Source organism: Musa acuminata, chromosome BXJ3-9 (assembly GCF_036884655.1).
Source record: "Musa acuminata AAA Group cultivar baxijiao chromosome BXJ3-9, Cavendish_Baxijiao_AAA, whole genome shotgun sequence".
NCBI lineage: Eukaryota > Viridiplantae > Streptophyta > Magnoliopsida > Zingiberales > Musaceae > Musa > Musa acuminata.
Genome location: NC_088357.1, coordinates 11,250,245 through 11,275,492, shown reverse-complemented (window position 1 = coordinate 11,275,492; position 25,248 = coordinate 11,250,245). Strand labels below are relative to the sequence as shown.

Here is a 25,248-nt window from a genome sequence, read left to right as displayed (position 1 = left end):
ATCATGTAGAATTAAGTCCTACTGATTTTCTAAGAAAATATCTTAGTTCCTTATAGGGCTGTTGAACTATGTTCTATCTTAACCACAGCAAGTCCCAACCTCGTGAAAGAGCTAATTACTGTGGCAGCTGGCAACAGATATGTAAAATTCTGAGGAAATGTGACTGAACGTTGAGTTGCTAGCCAGGCCCTTTTCAAATTAAAACTTGCACAGGGTTACTCGTCGGGTATAGGGTGAACAGTGGGAAAGAAAAGTACTCCACCCATATGGTAAGGATTCAAGACTCACTACCTTTGTTGCTGCTTCAACTTCAGTTTCTGCTTGCGTCATTTGTGTGTTTATGTACACATAGACACACCACAAGGATCATATATGATGAATTATCATAGCTGCAGATAATTGTAACCTTGATACAGAGATTATAACTAGTTCAGGAAATGAAACAGTGAAATATTGTATGACATTCTAGTTCATAATGCATGACTAGCATCCAATACGAGAGACATGTTTAATAGATTTTTAATTTCAGTATCCTTACCATCATCTGAGAGCATGAAAATGCAAATAAGTAGGTTCATTAATATTAGAGCCAAAAAAGGAGCAGAATATATGAGCAGCAAGCAGATTAGTCCAGCCAACAAACTGAAAAAATAGATGAAATAATCTGCAAGTAATGCACAAGGTATGACTGGATAAATTAGTTTAAGGCTTCTACAGACACCGAACAAGGAGAACAAAACTAGAAATTCTGCAAAGACTGAATACAAATTATACATAAAACATCAGCCTTTCTTGAACTTTCTCTGAAGTGCCAAGGCATACTAAAAGAGGGACTCAATAGTTGCATACCAGAAGAAAAGAATCAACTAAATGTTACGAAGATGTTCCAAATAGTCTGAGTAAAGGCTTGTTCTAGTTCGGTTGTAAACTCTCTTCCTGACACTACTCTCTAGTCTTAGAAAAGGCATTTCCCAGTCTGATTGGGAACTCTCCTTTTGACCCTGTTCTTCATTCTCTCTGCCCAACCATAGAAAACATTGGAAACCTCAAACTTCCCAGAGAAATTCATTTTCTGTGCCAACTCATATAGCATATCAGGCTTTCCGACCCTAGAAAAATCAGCTGCAAACTTATTGTAGTCTATCTGAGGAGCTTTCATTCCTTTGCTTATCATCTCCTCTATGTATCTGTGTGCCTCCTGTGGCCTTCCATGCCGTATGTGCCCTCCAATAAAGACTGTGTAAGAATTAACATCAGGACAAATCCCCTGTCGACCCATTTCTTCCCACACTTCACAGCCCATTTCATAATTATTTCCATGGAAGTAAGACTTCATCATCATATTATATGTGTGAAACGTTGGCTCAAAGCCTTTGTTAATCATCTTCTTGTAAATCCTAGCAGCATCATCTGGTAAGTTCCTATTGGTCATAAGCTTTATCAAGGCATTGTATGTCTGTGCATCTGGTGGGCATCCTTTCTCAGTCATCTCCTTCAGCAATCCTGAAACTTTATCCATCTGCCGAGCATTTCCAAACCCCACAATCAAGCAAGTGTAGGTTGCAACATTCGGCTGACACCCAGCATCCAGCATTTCCCGGAAACAATTGACTGCCAGGTCCATCTTTCCAACCTTGCAAAGGTCTCGTATCAAGATTGTATATGTCCTAGCATTTGGTGCTGGCCCCTTAGCTTTCATCAGCTCAAAAAGCTTGATCGCATCTGACCTTCTGTGTCCCCGAATCAGTCCATCAACCATTGTGTTATGTACAACAACATCTGGCTTGAATCCCTTGTCCAACATCTCATTCCAAACCCTTCCAGCCTCCACTAGATTCTTCAGCTTGCACCACCCTAGAAGGAGCAGGGTATAAGTCCGGAGATCAGGCGGGTACTGATCCTTCAACTTCTCAAACAGTGCTTGAGCTTCCTTCCCGAGCTTTCCTTTCGCCAAGGCTTCAATCAAGCAGTTGAATGTCTCCAGCCCTGCCTCAAAGTTGAATCTTTTCATTAGCTGAAAAATCCCCATGGATTTCTTCATCTCGCGTGCGGCTGCAAAGGCCTTGATCGCAATCTTGAAGGCATCCATATTCAGAAATCCCTTGTTTCCCATTTCTTCAAGCAATGCCACCATCGTCTCGAACTGCCGAGTCTTCCCGAGGACGCTCAGCATCTTGGTATAGGTATCAGAATCGTGGGAGTATCCTGAGCGCTCACCTGCCCACCGAAAGAATCGATATGCTGGCTTGTGGGCGTGGCGGAAGCGTTCGAGGACGTCGATCACAAGGGAAGGGTTGAGGTCGACGTTACACTCATCGAGCACGGCCTCCATGTTTCGGTCGGAGACAAAGAGGTCTTCGATTACCTTGCACACCCGCTCCACCTCCTTGGGGTCCGACGGTCTTAATTGTGTCGAGCAGGTGGGATCGGGGTCGGCATCGGGATCAGCATCAGTGTCGGAGGGGGAAGGGGAGCCGGAGGAGGTGGAGAAAGATGGAGATGCAGGGTTCAAGAGGAACCGTGGCACTTGTCCTTGTAGATGAGGTGGGCGATAGTTGCACGGAAGGGACCGCGGCAGAAAAGGCGGAGTTTGACGGCGAGGACGATGGAGACGACGATGATGAGGAGGATCAGGAGAACGAGGCAGGGGCAGAGGAGGACCACGAGAGAGGCGCACCGGCCTTCCCCCTCCTCCTCCTCCCCAGCCTCCATCTCCCGACCCGTCTTCCCGTGGCGGCGTGATCGGATCTGGAGGGCGTGAGTCGGCGGAGAGGAACCGGAGGCCATCGAACGCTAAAGAGGACGATAGGCAGAAGCGGCGGCGGTGTCGGCTGTTACTTAGGAGGAGAGCCATTCATCCGCCATCAACGGCGAATGGGAACTACACTGGCTTTTAGGGCTTACCGAAGAAGCGGCAAGAAAGAGAGAGAGAATGGCAAATTGAAGCCGGAAGTGTGTGTGTTGACTAACGAGGGAGGATCGTGGGCGGAGCTCTGATCTGGACCGTCCATAAAATATCGAACACTTTTGCCGGCACGTGTTTGCATCTCACCCGTCACCACGTGGCTCCGTGATTGTGTGCACGTGGGACTCGGCAATGACAGGGTGGCATGGGTACGATCCTTGCGCTGTGACTGTCGGCGCGCATGGCGGGACCCACATGAGTTTGGTTCCAACACCCAATCACGTTAGGCGGGTAACATAATAAACGGTTAGAAAAGTGACGGCGGAGTTTCGAGTAATTTCGATGGATCACTTTTTTTTCTTCTTTAAGTTAAAAAAAATATATCATTCTCGTTTTAAAAAATTAATAATAGTACATATTCCCTCTGAATATTACGATATGCATATGCAACGTTGACTTGAATTCTCAACTCGTTTTAGGTTCAAGTTGGTCAACTTTGACTTAGCTTCCTCATGAAAAGAAACTTTGACCTGACTCGAGCTTCAGATTGTTGAAAAAATAGATTATTATTATTTTTTTTTTTAATTTTAGGGAATGTTTAAACCCAAGCGATCCCATGAAATATTAAAATATCAATCAAGGTAGCCAATATATATTAATAAAAGTAAAAATATTTGATGGAAGCAAGATCTGTCATATCAAAACGTACCGCCCCGTACTAAGCAGTACATACCGATTCGACATGTTATCGATACGCGGACCGTCCGGTATCGCTACAGTGCTACAATACTATACTGTAACACTGTTACAATATAAAAAAATATAAAATTATTCGATACATCAAAATGTACCACCCGGTACACCGATACCGTACCGTATCGAGCCCGGGTCAAAACGTTAGTACGGTACGACGAACCTTGGATGGAAGTATAAAGAAAATATTCCTTCAGCTCACTTGGTGTGAAAATGAGAAGACAGGAGTAAACATCATCGAATCATACTTCCAAAGATACCCGCAATGCGTACTGCATTATAGAATTTATTCTGAGTCCTACTACATTAAAAAAAAGAAAAAGGTTACAATCTCTATCGAATATTTTAATTTTTATATGATCGAAAAACTGCATGTTTATGTCACCAAATATAATTGAATACAGCATGAACATACTACTTCAGTATGAGCAATTTTCTCTCCACAACCAGTCTATCCAAGCAGGAATACTAAATCAAATGGAAGGGCACTTTACAATCAACATGTGCAGTTGGCTCACCTCGCCAACTGGAGATGACCATTTGTTGGTTTCCCCTTGGGGTGAATTCATACAAGACATGGAAATAGCACCACCTAGGAAATAGAACTCAATGCATTCACATTTTAGTGCTAATTGTCCCGAGATACATAGGAAAATTGTGGATTTAGAACTTCAAAGCAGAAGTTTCCACACAAGGAAATATCACCTATGCAAATTGTCCCAAAATACAAAGGAAAATTGTGGACTTAGAACTTTAAAACAGAACCTTTCCCCTAGAAGGAAAATGGCCTTCATGCTCATTTCATGATACAGGTGTAACAAAATTTTGAATTAGCAAAAGGCCCTGCAGTGGCAAAAGAAAATTTGTCAGATTCAAAGAAAAAAGATTTTATAAACAAAATAATATTCAAAGAAAGGATAACATATAGTTGATGTCCAGTATAAGTAAACTGCAATATTGTATTAAAAGACGTGTACACATATGAAGTGGCTCATAAACTAATAAAAGGGAATTAAGGCTTTAATTTTCTATCATAGGCTTATTATTGCTGCATGAGAACTGCCCGCCCCCCCGCCCCCCAGGAATTAAGACTTAAGAACACGTTAAAACATCGACATCAAAATGAAAGTTGTATGACAGTTTCTAAGTTTCCAGGCATGACTAATTGAACTTCTAACTGGACATTTAAAATATCTTAGAAGCAATCACTTTTCTTCACAAGGTCCGTAATACCGTACCGTACCGGAGTTTCGACCTGGGCTCGGTATCGGTACGGTACGGTATACCGAGCGGTACACCCAGGTGTACCGAGCACTGTAGCAGATGGTCCGCGTACCGGAAGTCTGTCGGACCGGTACGTACCGCCCGTACCGGGCGGTACGGTCCGGTACTACAGACCATGTTTCTTCAGAAGAATAAGGGACGGTTGGTTGGTCATCTTTAACAATTAGTAATAACCTCTTAAAGATAAATTATTCATATTTAGTTTACTTGCCTGTTTGAATCAAAGAATTTATGAAACACGAAAATTCAGAACTTTGCAACAACATATCTTCGAAGAGGCAGAAAACGATCTGCACAAGTAACCAATAGAAGACATGCCAGCCTCATCGAAGTCGTACATGGCAAGTAGTTCAAGAAAAGATTATATCGAAATCCTGGTTGCTTGGAGAGAAGAAGATGCTGCTGAAGCTTCTGCTACAAGAGAAACAGGTTGCCTAGCCTGCAAACATGCACCTATATCAAACGGGTGCAATTGTGACCCATCAAACAGTAGATTGACACCTGGTAGGACAACTTCTCTACTGTCTGCCTCATCTGATTCATGTTTTACTCCACTGCCAGAAGTTGATTCTTCAATATGTCGTGTAGTAACCTCGTATACAGGAGCAAGTGCATAGGACCTGTGGGCGGAAGTTTGGAAATGTAAATAATATTCTGGATTCAACCATCATACATGAATGGCCCATGTAACATTCAGTTCAAATATGATTGATACCTGTTAATTGTATATTAAACTCAACAAGCTAAAGATAATGGCAATACTTACATACTACCAAACTTAGAGAACTTCTAAGATAGCCATATATATAAATATTTAAGTTACATCTAATTCTTAAATCAAGGATCAATGAGAATGAATTGGGACACATTAGGTGGCTATCATATTCTTTAACCCCCCTTCATAAGTCATGAACGAGCTTCACAAGCATTAGCATACAAGGTTAGTGAAACTAACTAGATAGAACATATAATGGAAAAATAAAAATAAGGTGAAATTAAAAAAAGAAAAAAGGTGATCCTTATTATCCCTTTTTCAACCACAATCTAACTACCATCCAACACAACTGTCTTCATCTAGATTGGACCATTGCTACCATTTTGTCTGGTTCAAACGTTAGAACTTCAGCAATAAATACTAGAAAAGTGAAAAGAAAAAAGAAAAAAATGTTCAATGAAAACAAAGAAAACAGATCAAGAAAATTAGTAAGACAATTTATAGTAAGACTTTTTATTTGTATAAGACCTGCTTATGTTTTATCAATAGTTTGAGGCTTCTGAGGTCCTCTGTAATTCTTATCATGTTAAAACTAATAAAATTTGAATATTGGAGAGACAAAAGAAAAGATCTAAATAATTATTAAAAATTGACTAGAATAACTATCAAGGATCATAAATCTCCTTGATAAAAATTATCATGCATGCACATATGACAAAATTATTCAGTTTATAGAACAATAGTTACAAAGTAAATGATGTTTGATGACAAACACATGCTAATGTTGCATCCATGTGATACTTCATGAGACAAAGCAAAAACTAAAAATGTAGCTCTACACAACAGAATATGAAATTGTTGAAAAAGATGATTTCATGTCAAATTTCTAGGAAGTAGAGTACTACCACCTCTTTAGAAGTTTGTTCTTGGTAACTGCAACAAATTCCAATTGACCATGAACAAGGGGAAACTGCAGGACCTCATTGAATCTCAAAACGTATATTTAGATATTTCTAAGCTTGATTAGCACTTCCCAACTGGAAAGATGTATATTTTCGGATAAAATCATTTTTCAATAGAACTGTAAAATCCAATTCATAATTGACATAACCAAAGCACACAGCCACACAGTATATATTGTTCAAGTACCTGAGGATATTCCCATCAAAACTCAGAACCTCTGTTTTGCCCCTTTGTCGATTTGTAAACTTAAATCTCTGGTTTTCACTGGGGGCTCCAGAGATTGGTGTTGAAGGATCCATCAGTGGGCTCCATCTTCCGCTCGCATAGCTGATTAGATGACGAGGTGATTCCTTCACATGTTCGATTTGGTAAAACATCTTTGCAGTAGGACCTGTTGCTTGGTATTCAGAACATAGTTCACGTAATATTTTTCTTAGACTTTGCATTGCATCATGGTGCTCACTAAGTGAATCTGTTTGCAGTAAATGTGATAAAACTATCCTTTCACAAATTCTGCCACATAATTTGGGACTAAATAAAGGAATACCAAATTCCAAGCTCAAAGGAAACCATTCATATTCAAGATCTGGTATCAACATGTCTGATTGTATTTCCTTTCGCAATCGTAAAAGGCGAATATAACCAACCGTGAATAACTCAATTTTGCTGGAAAGGTCCATTAACAATGAATCCAAGTTTGCAACTCCTTCTGGGTCTAGTCCCATGTCTGACCCTATCGGTTGAACTGTTCCATCAAAGTTTTTAAGAGGCAAAGCAATGTCCACTGTGACAATCCTTCCAGAATCATCAAGATCATATCTGCTCAGAGGTTGTATTAGCACAGCTGAATGCTTAAGCATTGAGTTTAGACAATGCAAAAGGACATTTCCATTAACAAAATTTCCTTCAAATTTGCCTCCTAGACCTCCTACTGTGGAACCATCCCAAGACCATATTAGTGCTTTTTCACAACCAGCTAATGGGGCAGGAAGCAATCGCAGACACTGTCCTTTCATTAAAGCAACTGAGAGAGGTCCGTTACCCGCTAGCGTATATAAAACTAATTTCATCCATGGTGTCATTGAAGAATATGATGGTGGACCAAAATGGATTGGACCTGATGGTCCAGGTAAAACTGATGATGCAGGAAGTGGAACCATAGATGCAATGATGTCGTAATCTCTAAGAAACATTTTTTCTAATGTTGCTGGTGCCAGAGCAGCCAAGCTTTCACAACGAAGAATATCAACACGGTACTTCCTTTTTCGTTTTAGAATGGTCCTATCATTTTCTGAACCATCCAAGGATGTAACTTTTTTATCACTCTGTGATTCATAATCTGGTTTGCAGGTGTTATTTTCAGCTGAAGTACCTGAAGATGTCATGGGAAGAACATGTGCAGCATCAGATTCATTTGGAGAGTCCGGTTGGGGTACTATAGTATGACCATGGTCAGAAGAATCATCATTGTGGTACATCTTTGCTTCATTTTCATTTATATTAGAATAACCAGATTCCTCAGATACACCAATTTCAGATGTAACTGAAGTAATGTCATCAATAAAGGAATGCTGTGTTTCAGTTGGGTTACTTGGTCTGACATTCTTCCCATCATTAGCTACTCCACCAGATTGAAGACACTCGAGAATACATCGAAGGCTATATGCATGGTTGGCGAATTCCTGCAGTTCACCCTCAAATTTTTTTCCTTCTAAAGTAGAAAGATCCTTGCAAAGTTCAGCAATGCTAGAATCACCTAGCTTTCCAGCTTCATATAGTGTTACAGCATGAGACTTTAATCCTGCAAGTAATAATGGAATAAGATCAGTTCAGAAAGCTGTATTGAAGTATTACAAGAACTCAAAACTATGGGCTCAAGTGATCAATTAATATCGATGTTCAGTGGAAGTAATTGGATGAGTAACTTAATCTAAGATATACTTAACAGAATAATAATTTTATTCTATAATTTAAGCATAGAAACAGAGACAGATGGACAGAGATAACACCCATCTGTTGCTTGGCTCACTGATATGCAAAGAAATGGGGAAAGACTTAAGGTAGTTGATCTTGAATTTTCTGTAGATAGTGCTATTTATATTATGGCTGAACTGACTTTATGCCCATGAGCAAACAACAGAGAGAGAGGACGAGGGAGAGAACATCACAAGTAAACAGAAGATTTGCATATGTATTTCAGTGACTGGAAATAGTATCGCAAACTTCTTATGTGAGCTTTCTTTGGAGCCTACACTTTCTTATGTGGAAGCATATATAATTTGCTTGTGCTTGTTAAAAAACTTAGAATAACACCCATTTCAGAAACCAAGATTCTTAAATCTAAGAGTTGGTCTTATTAAGTTATTATAGATGGAAAAAGAACCTGAATGGAAACTACCAAATGTAACTTCTTAGGTGCTTTTTAATTGTTATGATCTTAAAAGGCACTGTATTATCTAGTACAACACAGAAATGCGATGAGAAGTACTAATTTGGGGTCCTAGTAGTTGGAACTTAATCTCTCATCAACATGCATTATTCTCGTCTTCTTTGTTTCTCTTTTAAAATAATTGGTTCTTGACCCTTTGCACAATTTTTTCCAAGTTTTAATTGCTCAATTTCCTCATAGTGACCTCTTGTTTATGTGATTTTTTGTTGTCCTTCAAGAAATCCTACAAAAGTATCAGGCATAGAATGTTATAAATTATAAAGATATGTTTTCTTAAAATTAGTACCACAACTTGACACATGTATTAAACATCTTCTGAGTTTTGGAACTATAAAAGTTTAACATACAATTGCATATGTATTTAACATTAAAATACTACATGGCTGCTCAGGCTCAACTGTAAAGCTTATATAGGTTCCACAATAAAAAAATTGGATATTTACTTTCAGAATCAAATGTCAGCAGCAAATCATCATAATTAAGGTGCTGTATATATTTTTTTATTAGCAAGTACTAATCTTAACAAAGTGGCAAACTTAAATTAAAAGAAATAGAACAGTGTGCAAACTAATGTTTAATAGTTTATTCTAAGGTTTGCACTACCGGCCTGAACCGATGTGCCAGTCGGCTAGTGGCACGGTACATACCACCACATACTTGGTGTGCCAAGTGTTGGCATGGCAGGGCATGCCAACAGCATATAAAAACCCCAAAAACCCCTTCTTAAAATCGAATTAAATTTAATTAGACCTAATTAAACTAATCACAACATTAAAAACTTAATTGAAACCTATAAACCTATTCATAACAAATATGTAAATCACCCTAATATGCATGAAATACAAAAATTTCACCCAATATGTGTCTAATTTCGATTAAATCAGCATTAAACAAACTAATCGCACATTAAAGGCCTTAGTTACTTCCTAATTAACACTATTCTACGATCATAAAGGTCTCAAACAACATATTAGATATTGAGAACATAGAATAGGCTTAATTATCTCATAAATTAACAAAAATCTAAAAAAAGAATATATACATTTGATAAGAGAGTTTTTCCTCTAACTTAGGCATTAATCCTTTCAAATTAGCCTTCCAAGCTTGATCCAATCCACAAATCACAGATTTGTGGAGTTCAAGAGAGTACAAATGAGAAAATGAGAAAGATACGAACAAAAGAGATTGAGAGTGAAAGGGGAGTGAATGAGGGATAGAAAGGGTCTAAAATTCAAATGGTCAAATAGACTGTTTGAATTCAACAAATCCTAGCCATTGATCGGTATCGGTCAAAATCTAACCATTAACGACCTGTATCGTTACCGACCTATATAGGTCGATAACAGTCAGATTTTAACTGTTCTGCCTGGTTCAGACCCTGATCGCCCGGTACAGGGCGGTCTGTGTCTTGGTCCCCTATCAAACCGACACATACCGCCTAGTACACTGTGGCACAGTGAACACTGGTTTATTCATTCCTAGAACCAAAGTTATCCACCAAAAAAAGGTTATGCTAGAACTATAAAGGGCACGCAGCAAAAATGAATCAAACCTGGTGAAACAGATCCCATCATTAAGTAGGAAGTAATATTGGCATCAACAACAAAAGCCACATGAGCAGTGCCAGAAATTGTTCTGTTCTTTTCAATTACAAGACCATGAGTCTGCTGACCAGATTTTTCTGAGTTGATGCTAGCATTAGAATCATATTCATCATCACTTAGCATATTACTAGGGGAACTTGGAATGCTAGAATCTCGAAGAATCGATTCTGGATCTAAAAGCTTTATAGCCCAGCCCAATCGACAAGCAAATGATGCAGCAGCCTGCAGGTGAGAAAGGTCAGCCTGCAGGGTAGTAGCCAATTCAGCAACAGTAGAATTCTCACTCGAGACAACAAAAACAGCATATAATAACCTGCAAAAGTTTCCATATATTTGGTTAAATATATATAACAAATCATAGGAATATTCAACCTAAAATGCATATTCCTTTTAATGATATAGGTTGAATGACCTCTCAATTGTATTATAAGTATCTTACTCTTCTATTGGATCTTCATAAGACTGTTCCCTGTTTGAAACAAACCCTTCCAGCCTGGAAACTGAATAAGTAGATGTTAATCATAGTACTAGAAGGATGCACACAAAAAACTATAATGAAGGAATTACAGCTTACTATGTTGTAACATAAACTCAAACACTTGTTGCATTAGAAAATACTATGATTTTAATGCCACGTGCAATGTGATAACAGAAAATTTTATGCAGAGATTTGAGAGTTATAAATATATAAAAACCTATGAACATCAGCACAAGATACAGGTGTTTCTGCAAACACATTAAATGGTAATATTTGCAGGTCCATTTCTATTGCAAACTTACAAAGACATACAAGTGTAATGATAAAATTTTAAGAGCAGTGCTAGAGTTATTTGTTTTTCCATAGAAATATAATGCTCGAGAAAATGAGCTATGTCAAAATTATCTCAAAGAATTATATCAAAGAGAAGCGAGTGTTACAACAAAGAAAAGGCAAGAGCGAGAATGATATTAAGAAATCAATGACAAAAGGGAAACTACGATGGAGATAAGGCTGTTTGTTGTTGAAGCAGTTTCTGTGTTTCAGAATTGATACAGATTAGATTATGACTTGAACCTTATGTTAGCAATGGTTATTATATAGATATTAGGCAAATAATATATGATAGCTGAACATGACAAAACAGTCATCACATGTCAAGTGCCTTTTTCTTTGAGGAAGAAGGTCATCTTCAAGAGAGATATAGAGAAGAGAGGAGGGAGAATTGTACCATTATTATTCAAGTGACAAGACATGTACCCAAGTGCTCTATGAACTCATACATATTAAATATTAATACATAAACACTAATCAGAACCTAAAAAAATTGACTATTGTCATCTCCTTTAGGTAGACTAGAAGCTGGTTTGCAGCATTCATTGATAGGTGGCCCCATCCAACAATTAGTCACCATCCTACTACCCAAGTTGGGCAATCAAGCTGTTCTTCGACTGGGATTCCCAATAGAGTCAAAATTCTTATCCCTTACAACAAATTTAGTCTATACTCCAAGCTTACCAAGAGTAAATTTGAAAGAGTTTGGATAGAATTAGGACTGACCCAAGATGACAAGGTCTTATGTGCATTGAGCCGAAACCTAATCCATCTACAACTCGATCCCATTGGCCCATGAAATTTTAAAAGTTGATCTAACTTTTATGCAAGATACACTAAATGTTCCTGAAGGTGCCCATGCATACTCAGGCTGCTGAGGTAGTGTTAAGGCCCCTGTTCCTGGCCACCTGAGCCTCTTGAGAAGACAAAGTCATTCGTCTCAAGCTTAGAAGTGATCTGGGTGCCTCTTTTAGTTTGGCCCTATCACATCTTAGGCTGGCTATAAGGATTGTTGTGTGCATATTTGTATGCCTAGAGTTTTGGCCCTATCACATCTTTCAGTTTGTGGTCGGCTACTTGGACAACATCATCGTTTACAACCAAACACTCGAGGAGCATGTCGAGCACCTTCAAACAATTTTCAAGGTCCTCAGGAAGAACACTTTGTTCGTGAGAAGGGAGAAGTGTTATTTTGCTCAAATGAAGGTGCAAGCTATGGTGGAATCGATGACGGATCTATTTAGATGGATAAATCAAATGTGCAAGCTATGGCGGAATGGCGAACACCAAAGAAGGTGTCGGAGCTGAGATCCTTCAATGGTTTCGTCAACTACTATCAGTGCTTCATAATTGGGTATTCGAAGCGCACAACTCCACTGACGGAGTTACTGAAACAAAAGCCTTGGCGATGGTCCGATAACTGCGAAGCGGCATTTCAAAATCTAAAGGCTGCTGTGTTGGAAGAACCGATACTCAAATTGTCGGACTATGGGAAGCCCTTCGAAGTCTATATAGATGCTTTAGACTTCGCTATTGGGGGAGTACCCATACAGGAGGGTCACCCGGTGGTCTACAAGAGTCGTAATCTCAACAAGACCAAGTAGTAGTACCCAGTGCACGAGAAGGAGAAGATAGCAGTGGTCCACTATCTACAAGTTTGGCAGCACTACCTTCTCGGATCGCGATTTGTGCTAAGGACGGACAACATCGCTTTGAGTTACTTCCAAACTCAGAAGAAACTCTCCCAAAGTCAATATGATGGTAGGACTTCCTAGCTGAGTTTGATATGACAATAAAGTACAAGTCCAGAAGAGCAAATGTCATGACCGATGCGTTGAGCCGGAAAGTGGAGCTGGTGAATGCAATACAGTTGGAAGGCGAAGGCCAAGCAAGTCAGTTGCAATCCAACTTCCTTTCCAGAATCAGGGATGGACTACACTGTGATCTCGAGGCAATAACCCTAATGCAACTAATCAAAGAAGGCAAGACACGACGAATTTAGGTCCAGGAGGGACTCATCTACACCAAAAGGAATAGGGTTTATGTTCCTTAAATGAACAATTTGAGGCGTGAATTCTTGAGAGAGTGTCACGATTCCTTGTGAGTTGGACATTCGGGCATTCACCGAACATTGGCTCTCGTGGAGAAGGCCTTCTATTGGCCAAAGATAGGGACTGATGTGGAAGAATATGTTCGAACATGCTTTGCTTGCTAACAAGATAACGTAGAGCAGCGGAAGCCAGTGAGACTTTTGGAGTCGTTACCCGTACCAAAAAGATCGTAGGAGAGTATTTCCTTGGACTTCATATCAAGCTTACCGGCAGTAGGGGGACTCAGATCAATACTCATGGTGGTCGATCAGTTTTCAAAGCATGCAACACTCATTGCTGCACTCCTATACTGTTCAACAGAGGAGGTTGCCAAGTTGATGATGAAGAATGTGGTGAAGTATTGAGGAGTCCCGCACAATATCATTAGTGATCGAGATGCTCGGTTCTTGGGACGATTCTGGACCAAGCTATTCAAATTGCTAGGGTCCAAGTTAAACTTCTCCACAAGCCTCCATTCCCAAACAGATGGCCAAACTGAAAGAATAAATTCGCTCCTTGAGCAATATCTTCGGCACTACGTGAGTGCTAACCAACGAGATTGGATGAAGCTGTTTGACATTGCCCAATTATCTACAACTTGCAGCTGAGCTCTGCATCTAACAAAAGCCCCTTCGAGATCATTACGGGACAACAACCATCAACTCCTCACACCTTGGCGATCGGTTATACCGAGAGTAGTTCATATGCATATTACTTTGCGAAGAAATGACATCGAAATATGGATATTGTATGGGCTTACTTGGAGAAGGCGGCCAAAAAGGTGAAGAAGTGGGCAGACTTGGGAAAGCGACCACAGGAGTTTAAAGTTGGCGACTTGGTGTTCTTTAGACATAAAGTGCACAAGGAATTTATGCGCAAGTACGAAGAACCTTTCCCAATTATCAGCAGGTTAGGCAATGTCTCCTACAAGTTGCAACTACTAGCGTGGCTCAAAATTCACAATGTCTTCAACGTAAGCAACTTGAAAGCCTACCACTCAGATCCGCAAGATGCTTCTCGAAATGTTCCAACTCGGCTACCCCCCACCAGAGCCTCATACGAGAAGCAAGTTGAAACCATTTTAGCAGATTGCAAGATAAACTTACCTAACGGAGCAGAGCAAACCGAATACCTGGTGAAGTGGCGAAAGCTTCCCCGAACAAAAACCAACTAGTAGCCTGAAGACGCCCTACGACACGAAGAAGCAGTTATTAAAGCCTACCAACAAGCGTCGATGAGGGTGTCGATAGTTTAAGTGGGGGAGAATGTCACAAACGACTGTTGTGCACCCACATCTTCAATTAACGAATCGTTCGTCGCTTTTGCATGCTTGTACAGATGCTAAGCAGCATGTTTTGCCTTGGTTTCATGTGTTTTTTGCTTGAAAAATGTAACCAAGAACAGTTCGTAGCGCTGCAGTGCAACTGCTCACTACGGCGAGCAAAACTGCCCTAAAATAGCTCCGTTTTTGCGTGTCATGGCCTGTTTTCTGCAGACCATAGCCATCTTAGACCCCTAGAACCCCCCAAATGGCACAGGGGTGGATGGGACTTCGGGATAGTGTTGGGCATTAATCGGTTTACACAAGTTCGCACGTTAACTTGACGGGAACTTGTCATTGCGCCCAACACCCGGTGAGCAATCGTTTATGGACTTGAGATTATTCGTTTTTCCCTCTAAAGTCCCTGATTTCTCCTTCCTCTCTTTTCTCTCTTGCACTCAAATTATTTGCTAAATTGCTTGTAAACCTACCCTCTTTACGAGACATCAGGACTTGTCGGTTGCTCGTTTTTAAACTAATCAACTTGCTTTTTTCACGGGTCGTCAGGGACTTGAGCGATGTTACAAATTGGCTGACTCTTTGCGGACGCATATCGCAAGGGCACTTCATAACTTAGGCAATCCCAACTAAGTCCAAGAAGTTAGTGCAACGGTGCTTCACGACTTAGGCAACTCCAACTAAGTCTGTGACTTTGCCGTAAGGATGCCTCACAACTTAGGTAATTTCAGCTAAGTCCGTGATAAAATGACACCCCCATAATTGGTTTTTACCAAGGGGACCCTTTTTTAAAAAATCCCAATGATGCCCTTGAACTGGGCTACTTCAAGCGACAGATTCAAGGGTCAGTTTGGTCTAATTTGGGCACCACGTGACTCGCTTCGAATTAGGATGGGTACGATCACAATGGATCAAATCGAACTATGTTGAATCTGCGAACGAGTGTAACATAAGTATAACTTGAGTGTAACTAAGGCATATTTATCAAACCAATCCAAACTTCTCCAAAACTACTAGCACATAATTCTAAGATATTTAGTATCATTTTTTTAATTTTTTATTATTTTAGAGTGAATAAATTTTCAAATATGATATTTTCGGGCTAAATTGGTGATCGAGCATAAGTTATTGAATTTTCATCAAATATATTCAAACTTCTCCAGAACTACTAAGGTAAGATAACAATATGTTTACTGTCATTTTTTTACATGAATTTAAGATGATTAATTTTACAAATAGAATATTTCTAGATTGAATTTTGATTAAATATAACTTAAGCGTAACACGAGTGTCACACAAGGGTAAGTTAATGAATTTTTACCAATTCTATCTAAACTTCTCCAAAACTACTAGGGTAAGATAATAATATGTTTACTGTCACTTTTTTATTTTTATATGAATTTAGGATGATTAATTTTTAAAATAAATTTTTTTTGAATTGAATCTGTAATCAAGTGTAACGCAAGTGTAACTCTTTGAATTTTCATCAAATCTATCTAAATTTCTCTGGAACCACTAGGGTGAGATGATAATATGTTTAGTATCATTTTTTTTATTTTTGTATGAATTTAGGGTGATTAATTTTTAAAATAAAATATTTTATATAAAAATTAATATATATTTTTTATATGTTCTGTAAATGAGTGTGATTCGAGCGTAACTCAAATGTAATGGCTAATCTAGGCAAAATGTGAGGGAGGGAGCAATGGAGGAGTAGAAAGAAAAAAAGGAGTAGAAGGGAGTGAGGGAGGTGGATGAGGGTGAGGGGGAGGGAGAGGGGGCAAGGCGGAGGTGGAGGTGGAGGAGGAAGCTAAGGGGGAGGGGGAGGAGGTGGTGGAGTGGGACGAGGAGGAGGCGAAGGTGGAGTTGGAGGAGGCTGAGGACGAGGAAAACTAACAGGGAGAGGGAGGAGACGATGGAGTGGGAGGAGGAGGAGGTAGAGTGGAGGTAGAGGATACGGGGATAATTTAAAAAGCTCAAGGGGTAATCTAGGGCTCAATTAAATCAAATTGAATAGTTATGGCTTTAGTTGAACCAGTCTGACCCGGTTCAACTTAAAAAAACCAATATTCAGTTTCAGTATAAAAAAATTGAGTCAAACCTTGTCAAAGGACAATTACCATCTTTTTATATTTCTTTTGAGGGTATTTTGATCAAAATCCAGAAAAAAGGGCATCCCCTAGTAAAAACTAAATATGGGGATGCTATTTGGAAAAAAACCCATTACTAGGAGCTTTTTCTGATAAATTGCCCAATAATTATCTTTCAAGACAAGGAATCTAACCCTTAAACTATAAACTAAATGTGACTCATTTGAAAGTTAAACTTCAATTTACCTTTTTTGGGAGAAAAACTGGTTCTGGTCTTAAAAATGAGGCTTCAATTGATTGAGATTGACTTCCGATTTGATAGAACTTGAAGAGTGGGATTGAGAGAAAAATTAGGGGAAAATTGAGTTGGGAATAGGAACGACATTAAAAAAGGTGAAAGAGGAGAGAAAAGGTGGAATAGGGGATTTAAAGGTAAGGCATCTTTATTGGATCCATTTACTGGCAGTAGGCTTACTGCCCCATAGATTGGGTCCAACAATCTAAATCTAGATGGTAAGCTCAATTTGATAGCTTTACCACTCAGTAACCCATGATCCAAACTAGACCCGACAAAATTGCTTGGTCCATGTCCCATTCGCTAGACGGATTGATAAATATCGCTTGGTTCATATTGGTCCAGCCTTTTTGAAATGTTGCTAAAGAAATTCAACATCTGTTATATCTTAGCAAGAAAATAAATAAGACATGTTGCCTGATAGAAGTTTGTTATATTGCATACAGGACACATTTTGATCACCTCTTGGACTAGTATTCGTACAATGAGCAGCACTTTCACTCCTCTTGGTTGGACCAACAAATGAACATTTTCTTTTTTTCAATTTTTATGCTGTAAATAATAACACATCAATTTGTGGTATGTATCATCTGGGGCTATAATAATATATCATGAGCATACCATCCTAAAAGAAGTGATAATTTAGTGAGATATGCCAAGAATCATAATATCTAACCGAACAAAATATATCATCTCAAAAGCAATGCATTTGCATCTAATAAACTTAAAACTGCAACAAGTGACAGTGGGGGTTAAGGGGCTACCAATCCTAATTTTTAAAATTTACCTGACATTAGTCTCATATAGTGTGATGTTGATAGACATCGAGGTAGTACTGAAAATGCAGAGCACACTAGATTAGATCCAGTGAATCAGAGTCTCCTGGATAATTTGTGCTAGAAGTTCCACCTGTACAATTAGGTTAAATTTGATTGGCATTTATATCAATCTACTCTGATGGTATTCGATTATGCTGAATACCATCTATGGTATTCGATCTACTCTAATGGTATCAATCTACTCTGATGGCATTTGATTATGCTGAATTAGTTTTACTGGAGCAAGAATAGGGTCTTACATAAATCCTGTATCTCTTGGCAGCAGTTTATACCAATCTAGTATCAAATTGGATTATACTAGGCCTATATCAGTTGACATACCACAATCTTTGATTTGGCTCAAGACACCATGTACTAAACCTGTAGTAACCTATACCATGGTTTACCTTGATCCAAGGTGTACCATCACTATAGGAAAATCTATATACCCATATTTTTGTTAAAACAACAAGTGTTTGTCATACTTAGCAGAGTGGACCGGTACAACAATCCACAACTCTATATCATATAAGAAAAGTTTAATCATAATTAAGAGGACGGAATGAAAATGGAGAACTAGGATAATACGTACACCAAGAAAGGGGAGATGTAAACCATCAACAAAGCAAATATGCAGTATTGAATCCAGATTTTCTTCCATTAAGCATATACTTAGTTCAGTATTGAGAATGAGAAAAGGTCAGAAATCAGAGAAAGATGGATCATGAATTATGAAAGTAAACTACTTGCCAACATCCATGTGTATCTAGTTATACATTTGTGTATTGATTTCTGTTATGCATGTGTGTACATTCACATATGTAGATATGTATTGTGGAAAATGTTAACAATACAAAAATTCAAGAAAATAGTTTTAAGAAAATCAACTCCTCAACAAAGCATGAGTCTTTAGTCTTTGGGGCACAAATATGTAACCATATTGATCCATATTTAAGATGAATATAATTTCATATGATAGATGATTATTGCCATGCATACCTTTAAACCGATCATCAGAATAAACAGGGACATCGAAGTACATCAATCCCCTTTTGTGAAGACCTCTTACAATGTCGGGATCAAAAAGAATAAATGAATTTACTTCCTCCTTGCAGACCTTGTCTATTGTTGCCATTTCCTCTTCTGTGAGTTTCTATAGGAGTAAATTATATTACTATAACAGTTATATTCAGTATAATTGGGTATTGACATCACCAAGACAGAAGTGGCATTAATTTCATGATTTTTTTTCTTAAATTAGTTATATAAAAATGTGATAACACATGTGGTCATGGATAAAAAGTGGAAATGCAGGTGAGATAATCTATCAAGCTCATTTGTCAGATATATTTATGTATTTATGTTGATTTATGAACAAATTTTGTAAGAAGCTGCACCTTAAACTCTTCCAATGTAAAGTTAACAAGACAAACTCCCCACCATGGTTCAACTGGGAAATCCACAGGTTGTGTGGGCAACAATTCCTTAGCAATTGACTTGTTCAGCTTCCACATAAATTTCTGGAGACCCCCAAGAGAACATAATAGTCAAGGGAACAACAAACCAACCACAGGTACCAGAAATTTAAAAAAAACAGACAAGAAGAGAGAAAAATAGACAAAAACAACATGAAATAACTTCCTCTAACATCATGTTACTAAAAAAAGTTGCATTGATATCATCTGTGCAGAAGTTGATAATCAGTGAAGTTGAGTAAATTATAGATACCATACCAACCAAATGTGAACACAAGAATTCATTAATGATTAAGATAAGAACCGGATAAAAATGATTATCACAACAACTTGCATTAATGATTTTCAGTTATTAATTTCAAAAAAAATATCACAGACATATGAAAAACAAAATAAATGCATATACATCTAATTCCCTCATAGCAGAGTTAAATGGGTTTCTAGCTCATGATATTTAAATTGTGAACTTATGGATTTCTTTCCTGTCGAAAACAAAGACCCAAAAAAGGTGCTCATGTCAGCATATCTCCTTATTGGTTTGTCATTGTTATTAAATATTTGACAAGGAAGATTATGAACTTGACTCAAAGCAAAGAGTTTGGATTTCATCCAGGCAGTTAAGGATACCACATTTATGTTTTGTTGACAACTATTTGCTTTTTTCTTGACGGAAGATTGAAATCTATCAATATTTAGAAACAGGCTTTGGATGGTTTCACCTATCTTTGGGCTTCCTGACAGAAAGGGCAAAAACAACATTTTCTTTGGAATTGTGAATTGCAAAAGGTGATGTGTTGAATACTTGGGTCAGCCAAATAAATCTTTTCCCATCATTGAGCTTTCATAAGAATTAACTGCTCAATTTTTTATTGGCCCAAATGTGAACCGAGATTGTCTCGACCACTAGTGTGTAGTCCATTCTTTTCTTTAAGCAACAACTGCTCAGTTTTGATTTTTTTATTTTAAAGGAAGTATTGGGGCTTTTAGGGATAGTGATTGGGCCTCAACTTCACTGTAACCTCCGCATCACTCTCTCCACTTCGCCCGCCATCGCCTACTTGCCACCACCTGGTCAATATGTTTTTTCCTCCTCCCCTCCTCACTTTCTTCTTTCTTCTTTCTCCTTCTTCCTTCTTTCTTCCTCTTCTTTTCTCTTCATCCTCTCCCCCGACCCTGCCTCCCACACCAACAAAACATATATTGTGGTACATATCAGCTACTGTGAATCCATATATCAGCATAGACTGGACTCCTACTAGTCCAGCCATCAACCTATACAGGTCTGATACTCGAAATTATACTCCTTAAATCAGACCTCCTCATACCGCACACTAGTGGGAGCCTTGTCGTCTTTTTTATATATAATATATATGTTATCCATAGTATATGTGTGTGCGTTTCTACTATTTATTCTGTTCTTGTACACACATACCTGTGCACCACATGCCTAAATATCTACCAGTTCATTCAAGATGTAGTAAGATTGCATGGAGGCAAATTGATGAATGCACAAGAATTGAGAATTCCACAGAAAATCACCGACTAATTTGGATTTGACAAGATATGAATTATCTAAAGTTCATTAAGCCAAAACAAACATACAGTCAAAATAAACTAGTTCCCACTAACAAAAGAAAAAGGCAAACCCTTTCTATGCACATGTGATAAGGAAATAAAAGACCTTTGATCTGCACTTGTTCATAATATCAATGTATTCATTACGTCCAATTCCTGTCAGCCTCACAGCATCTGCAGCACTGAAATTGGGGATGCTATCATAAGGTTGCTCTGCAAAAATGTTTCTGGAACATCAGTATATATGAATACAGTTTTTCCCCGGTCATAAAGCACACGTATATTCCTGAGAGGCAGTTACCCTTTTATAATATCATACAAATATAAGACAAGAAGAAAAGATGGGAACCATCAATAAAGGAGAGACTAGAAGGCTGATCAAGCACTACAAAGAGGATACAATCAACACAGACATAATATTATAGGAGACCTATATCAGAGCTTTAAAGCAGTAACATACAAATAAAAACACAGATATTCACCTGGAATATATGCCACATGAGACCTTTACTTGTAAATCAAATTTGAAATATATTTAGGCAAAACTGAACATAGTAACTTACGATGCTGCCTGGATTTTATCCAGGCAGTTAAGGATACCACCTAGAGCTGTATTATAGTAATTAATAACTGCCCAAGTTAAAGTTCAAAATCAATTGTTGTTCAGTTGAAATTGTTCTATGTTCAGTACCAGCACCATAAGCAATCATCTTTTGGCAAGACTTTAAAAAAACTAGAATCAATCACTTCAAGGTGAGACAAAAAGAAAGTAAAAGGAGCTAGAAAGAACCAGGCATTACCATTTTTAAGAACTTCAAAGATCATGTCACAATAATATCTGAAGGGTGACACCCTCAGTACCCGACAAACATATTCCGCAAGATGATAGGGAAATAACTGCAGAGAAAACGTAGCAATTTAAATTGATAAAGTAAAGAATTAAAAGCGAAGATATTAAACAGCACAAATCCAAAAGTCAAGAAAGTGAAAAATAAAATATAGTGGAGATGGCAAGAAGCAAAAAACCACTAATTATCACAGAGATCAACAGACAGACTCAAATTTAACTACCATGTAAAATCATAACCTGTTGATGAAAAATGTGAGTTAATATATAAAGGGTTCCAGGACCTACAGCAAGATTCTTTCGCAGATAGCACATCATTTCTTCATAATATTCTCCTTCTTTACAGACTTTACGTGCAAAACACTGATTCCACTGCAGACGCTTTCTGATGCAGTAATCTATGATCCTGCACTCCATGATGAAAAGTTAGGCCTTGACAACACGTCCTCCATGGAATTTGCAGAATATAAAATGACGGTAAAGAAAGAAACATCAATGTTCATAGCCGACCGGTTTCAGGTCACAGAATGAACAAACTAGAAATGTTTGGCTTCCTCATAGAGGAAAGCAAAAAAACATACAAGAAATAGAAATCATTCATTCACTAAGAGAAAAGAAAAAGCAACAGGGAAACATCTATTTGGTAAGAAGACAACAGAATAATCACAGATGACATGCAAGAAAAGGAAAATAAAAGAATCAAAGAGTTGGTGGCGACATAAAATGTTGTTATCCTATGCAAGCAGTATGATGATGTCATGAAATCATATGCAAGCAGTATGGTGATGGCATGAATGCCGTTATCCTCTCATAAAGTTTTGGTAAGCTATTAAAGAAAGATTCAATAGACACAGCATATGGAGCTCATTCAATAATAATTTAAAGTTCAAGATTTCCATGATGACAAAGACCAAATAAAAGTGTTTCACTATTGGTTTGGGGAAAAGAGAGCAATTTGCAGGTTCTATTTCTAAATTTTGACAGTGAAGTTACATTTTCCTGTGCTCATTGCAAATAACTAGCCTATGCTCGAGCTAACCAGTTAGCATAAACACAATAATGATTTATAGAACGGCACCTTTTGTGCCACTCTTCTTTTGAAATCAGCATTGTTTGAAGTCTCTTCGGCAGATTCTCCCATGGGCTCTCTTCCCTGATCGCCTTCCGAAGGAGCTGCTCCTCAATCGTCGCCGGAACGTGCTGCATCCTCCAAATCAAACACTAAACCACTGTACAAGATAAAACCAAAAGAAAAGAAGAAATCTCATATGCACCGATCTTTTTTTAAAAATAACTAGGAATCAAACAAAACATACCCGATAGAGAATTGGATCTGCAGTCGACCTCGAATTCCCCAGAAAAACCGAGTAGAATGTCAGAGATCTGAGACGAGAGAGAGAGAGATAAGATGGATTCCACGGAATCGCAGATCGAGATCGGTACCGGGGAGATGGAATCGCGGCTGGATCTTCCCGGGGGCGCTTTGAGAATAGAAGCGACGAGGAGGAGGAGGGACGTTGAAGACTGGATCGGAACTCTTTAACTCTCGTGGCGAGGCCGAACCCGGTTCCGTCCAACTGCGGATCCAAGTTCAACGCTGACACTGGACCGGACTCCGAAGTGGAAACGGATCCTTGAGGACATCGGAACTGCAGTACAAACACACACACAAAAGGAAGCATTACGAGACCAAACGAGACCTCAATAAAGCCATGTGGCCCAGTTGCCCATCCAAATCCAACTTGACTTGGCAATCCCCTATAAATATACATATATTGCATGCACATCAATGACTACTGTGCAACTCGTTGCACGTAACAAAAACCAAAGAAAACAAAATGAAATGCTAATTAATGTCATGTATTAAGTCTCTAAATCAGTTTTGTATGTGTCATCGTTAAACAATAAGAAGTCTCAAAGATTATGTAAAGTGATAAGCGGCATGCATAAAGGAACCGTTCTGGCTGATGTTTTTGGTGCTCACTTTCTCTAAAATGTCTAGCTAGAAAAATACGTTCAATTTTTTTAATTGACGCTATTCCTGTGTTATTATAAGCATAAAAATCATAGTATATTGTTATTATATAAATGCTGAGAGTTCAAGAGTTCATCGGAAGTCTGAAGTTTCATCGGAAATGCTATTAGAATTGACCAAGAAGAAGCTCGTCGGAACTCGTCAAGAAGATCGTTATGAAGTTTAGGAGCTTGCCGAAAGTCTGATGGAAGATTATCGAAAGATCATCGAAAGTCTATCATAAGATCGTCGATAGCTTGCCGAAAGAAACCTAGACTTACCGGGCTTATTTTGTTTAGTGTATTATCTTAAAAATTATAGTTAGTACATATTATCTTATTAAGAGTTAATTGGGCTCGTAATTGGACTAGTTTAGACCAGATTCAAAGCCCAACCAAATTGTTGGACCTTGTCTGGTGGTGGCACCACTAGACTAGGGTGGTGGAACCGCTTAGGGAGTGATCTCCCATGTGGTTTGGGCAGTGGTACCGTCTAAACTGAGTGGTGGTACCACCGATAGTTATTATTATTAGGCGATGGTACCGTTAGAGCCCAATCTTCGAGGCTTTGTCATGCGATAGTACTGTCAGACTAGATAGTAATACCGTCAAGTGTCAGCTCTGTCAAGCGATAATACCACCAAACTGAGCGATTGTACCACTAGAGCCTAGTCTTTGAGGCTCTGTCATGCGGTAGTACTACCAAACTCGGTAGTGGTATCGCCCAGTGTCAGCTTTGTCAAGCGGTAGTATCGTTAGACTGGGCAATGATTCCGCTAGTATCTCAAAAATCTGGGATAAGACATTTTTTAGCTCTAATTTTGAAGTCATTGGAGCCTATAAATATCCCACCATTTTCTGCATGAAAGGGTAACAAAGTACAATCATAGTGTAAAAAAATCTTTAAGTGTTGGGGTATAAAAGTATTGTAAAAGTGCAAAGAGTCCTCCTTCGCCTTCTCTTTAGTTTTGCAATCATCCAAGAAGAGGTGTGAGGCTTATAAAGGTTATATCCTAAACTTGGTGAAAAGAAGAAAGTGCTGTAAAGAGGTAGTTGGTCTTCGCCAATTGAAGGAAGATTATTAGTAGACGCCGATGACCTCAACGAAGGAGGAATCAAAAGTGGATATAGGTCACAATGACCGAACCACTATAAATTCCGATGTATTTTTTCCTTACTGCTTATTCTCGTATTTTACTTTACTTCATTATAAATTTTTCAATCTCCTCTTCTCTACTTACTTGCAAACTTATTCGAGTCTAACTAACGGTTTTCGTCAAAC

General features: G+C 38.5%; 2 protein-coding genes across 6 annotated transcripts; both read right to left on the bottom strand.

Moving 5' to 3' along the window:
* Positions 1-665: 665 nt before the first annotated feature.
* LOC135649675 (pentatricopeptide repeat-containing protein At3g62470, mitochondrial-like) lies at positions 666-2,937 on the bottom strand. Its single transcript, XM_065168301.1, has one exon. It carries the CDS (start codon positions 2,852-2,854, stop codon positions 956-958), a length of 1,899 nt encoding a protein of 632 aa, XP_065024373.1. The 5' UTR covers positions 2,855-2,937; the 3' UTR covers positions 666-955.
* A 1,190-nt stretch (positions 2,938-4,127) lies between these two features.
* LOC135583869 (uncharacterized) lies at positions 4,128-23,591 on the bottom strand. Of its 5 annotated transcripts, none has more exons than XM_018818636.2 (14): positions 23,397-23,591; positions 23,270-23,297; positions 23,032-23,182; positions 22,242-22,359; positions 21,907-22,003; positions 21,213-21,319; positions 19,454-19,576; positions 19,056-19,209; positions 18,026-18,073; positions 11,113-11,173; positions 10,622-10,986; positions 6,807-8,421; positions 5,154-5,562; positions 4,128-4,501 (listed from the first exon to the last, which is right to left on the bottom strand). In XM_018818636.2, the coding sequence occupies exons 3-13, from the start codon at positions 23,157-23,159 to the stop codon at positions 5,304-5,306; spliced, it is 3,075 nt and encodes a 1,024-aa protein (XP_018674181.2). In that variant the 5' UTR covers positions 23,160-23,182; positions 23,270-23,297; positions 23,397-23,591; the 3' UTR covers positions 4,128-4,501; positions 5,154-5,303. The 5 variants fall into 5 exon arrangements, with proteins under 5 accessions (XP_018674181.2, XP_065022035.1, XP_018674182.2 ...); XM_065165963.1 differs by having other exon boundaries at positions 23,032-23,153; XM_018818637.2 differs by having other exon boundaries at positions 23,270-23,286.
* Between the last annotated feature and the right edge of the window lie 1,657 nt (positions 23,592-25,248).

Bases quoted from the DNA above. Each gene is read 5' to 3' on its own strand.
- LOC135649675 (XM_065168301.1), bottom strand. From the start codon at position 2,854: ATGGCTCTCCTCCTAAGTAACAGCCGACACCGCCGCCGCTTCTGCCTA.
- LOC135583869 (XM_065165962.1), bottom strand. From the start codon at position 23,159: ATGCAGCACGTTCCGGCGACGATTGAGGAGCAGCTCCTTCGGAAGGCG. The intron at 21,320-21,906 runs GTAATGCCTGGT...ACATTTTTGCAG, and splicing joins CTTTGAAGTTCTTAAAAATG to AGCAACCTTATGATAGCATC. The intron at 18,074-19,055 runs GTATGCATGGCA...CTGCATTTTCAG, and splicing joins TTCTGATGATCGGTTTAAAG to TACTACCTCGATGTCTATCA.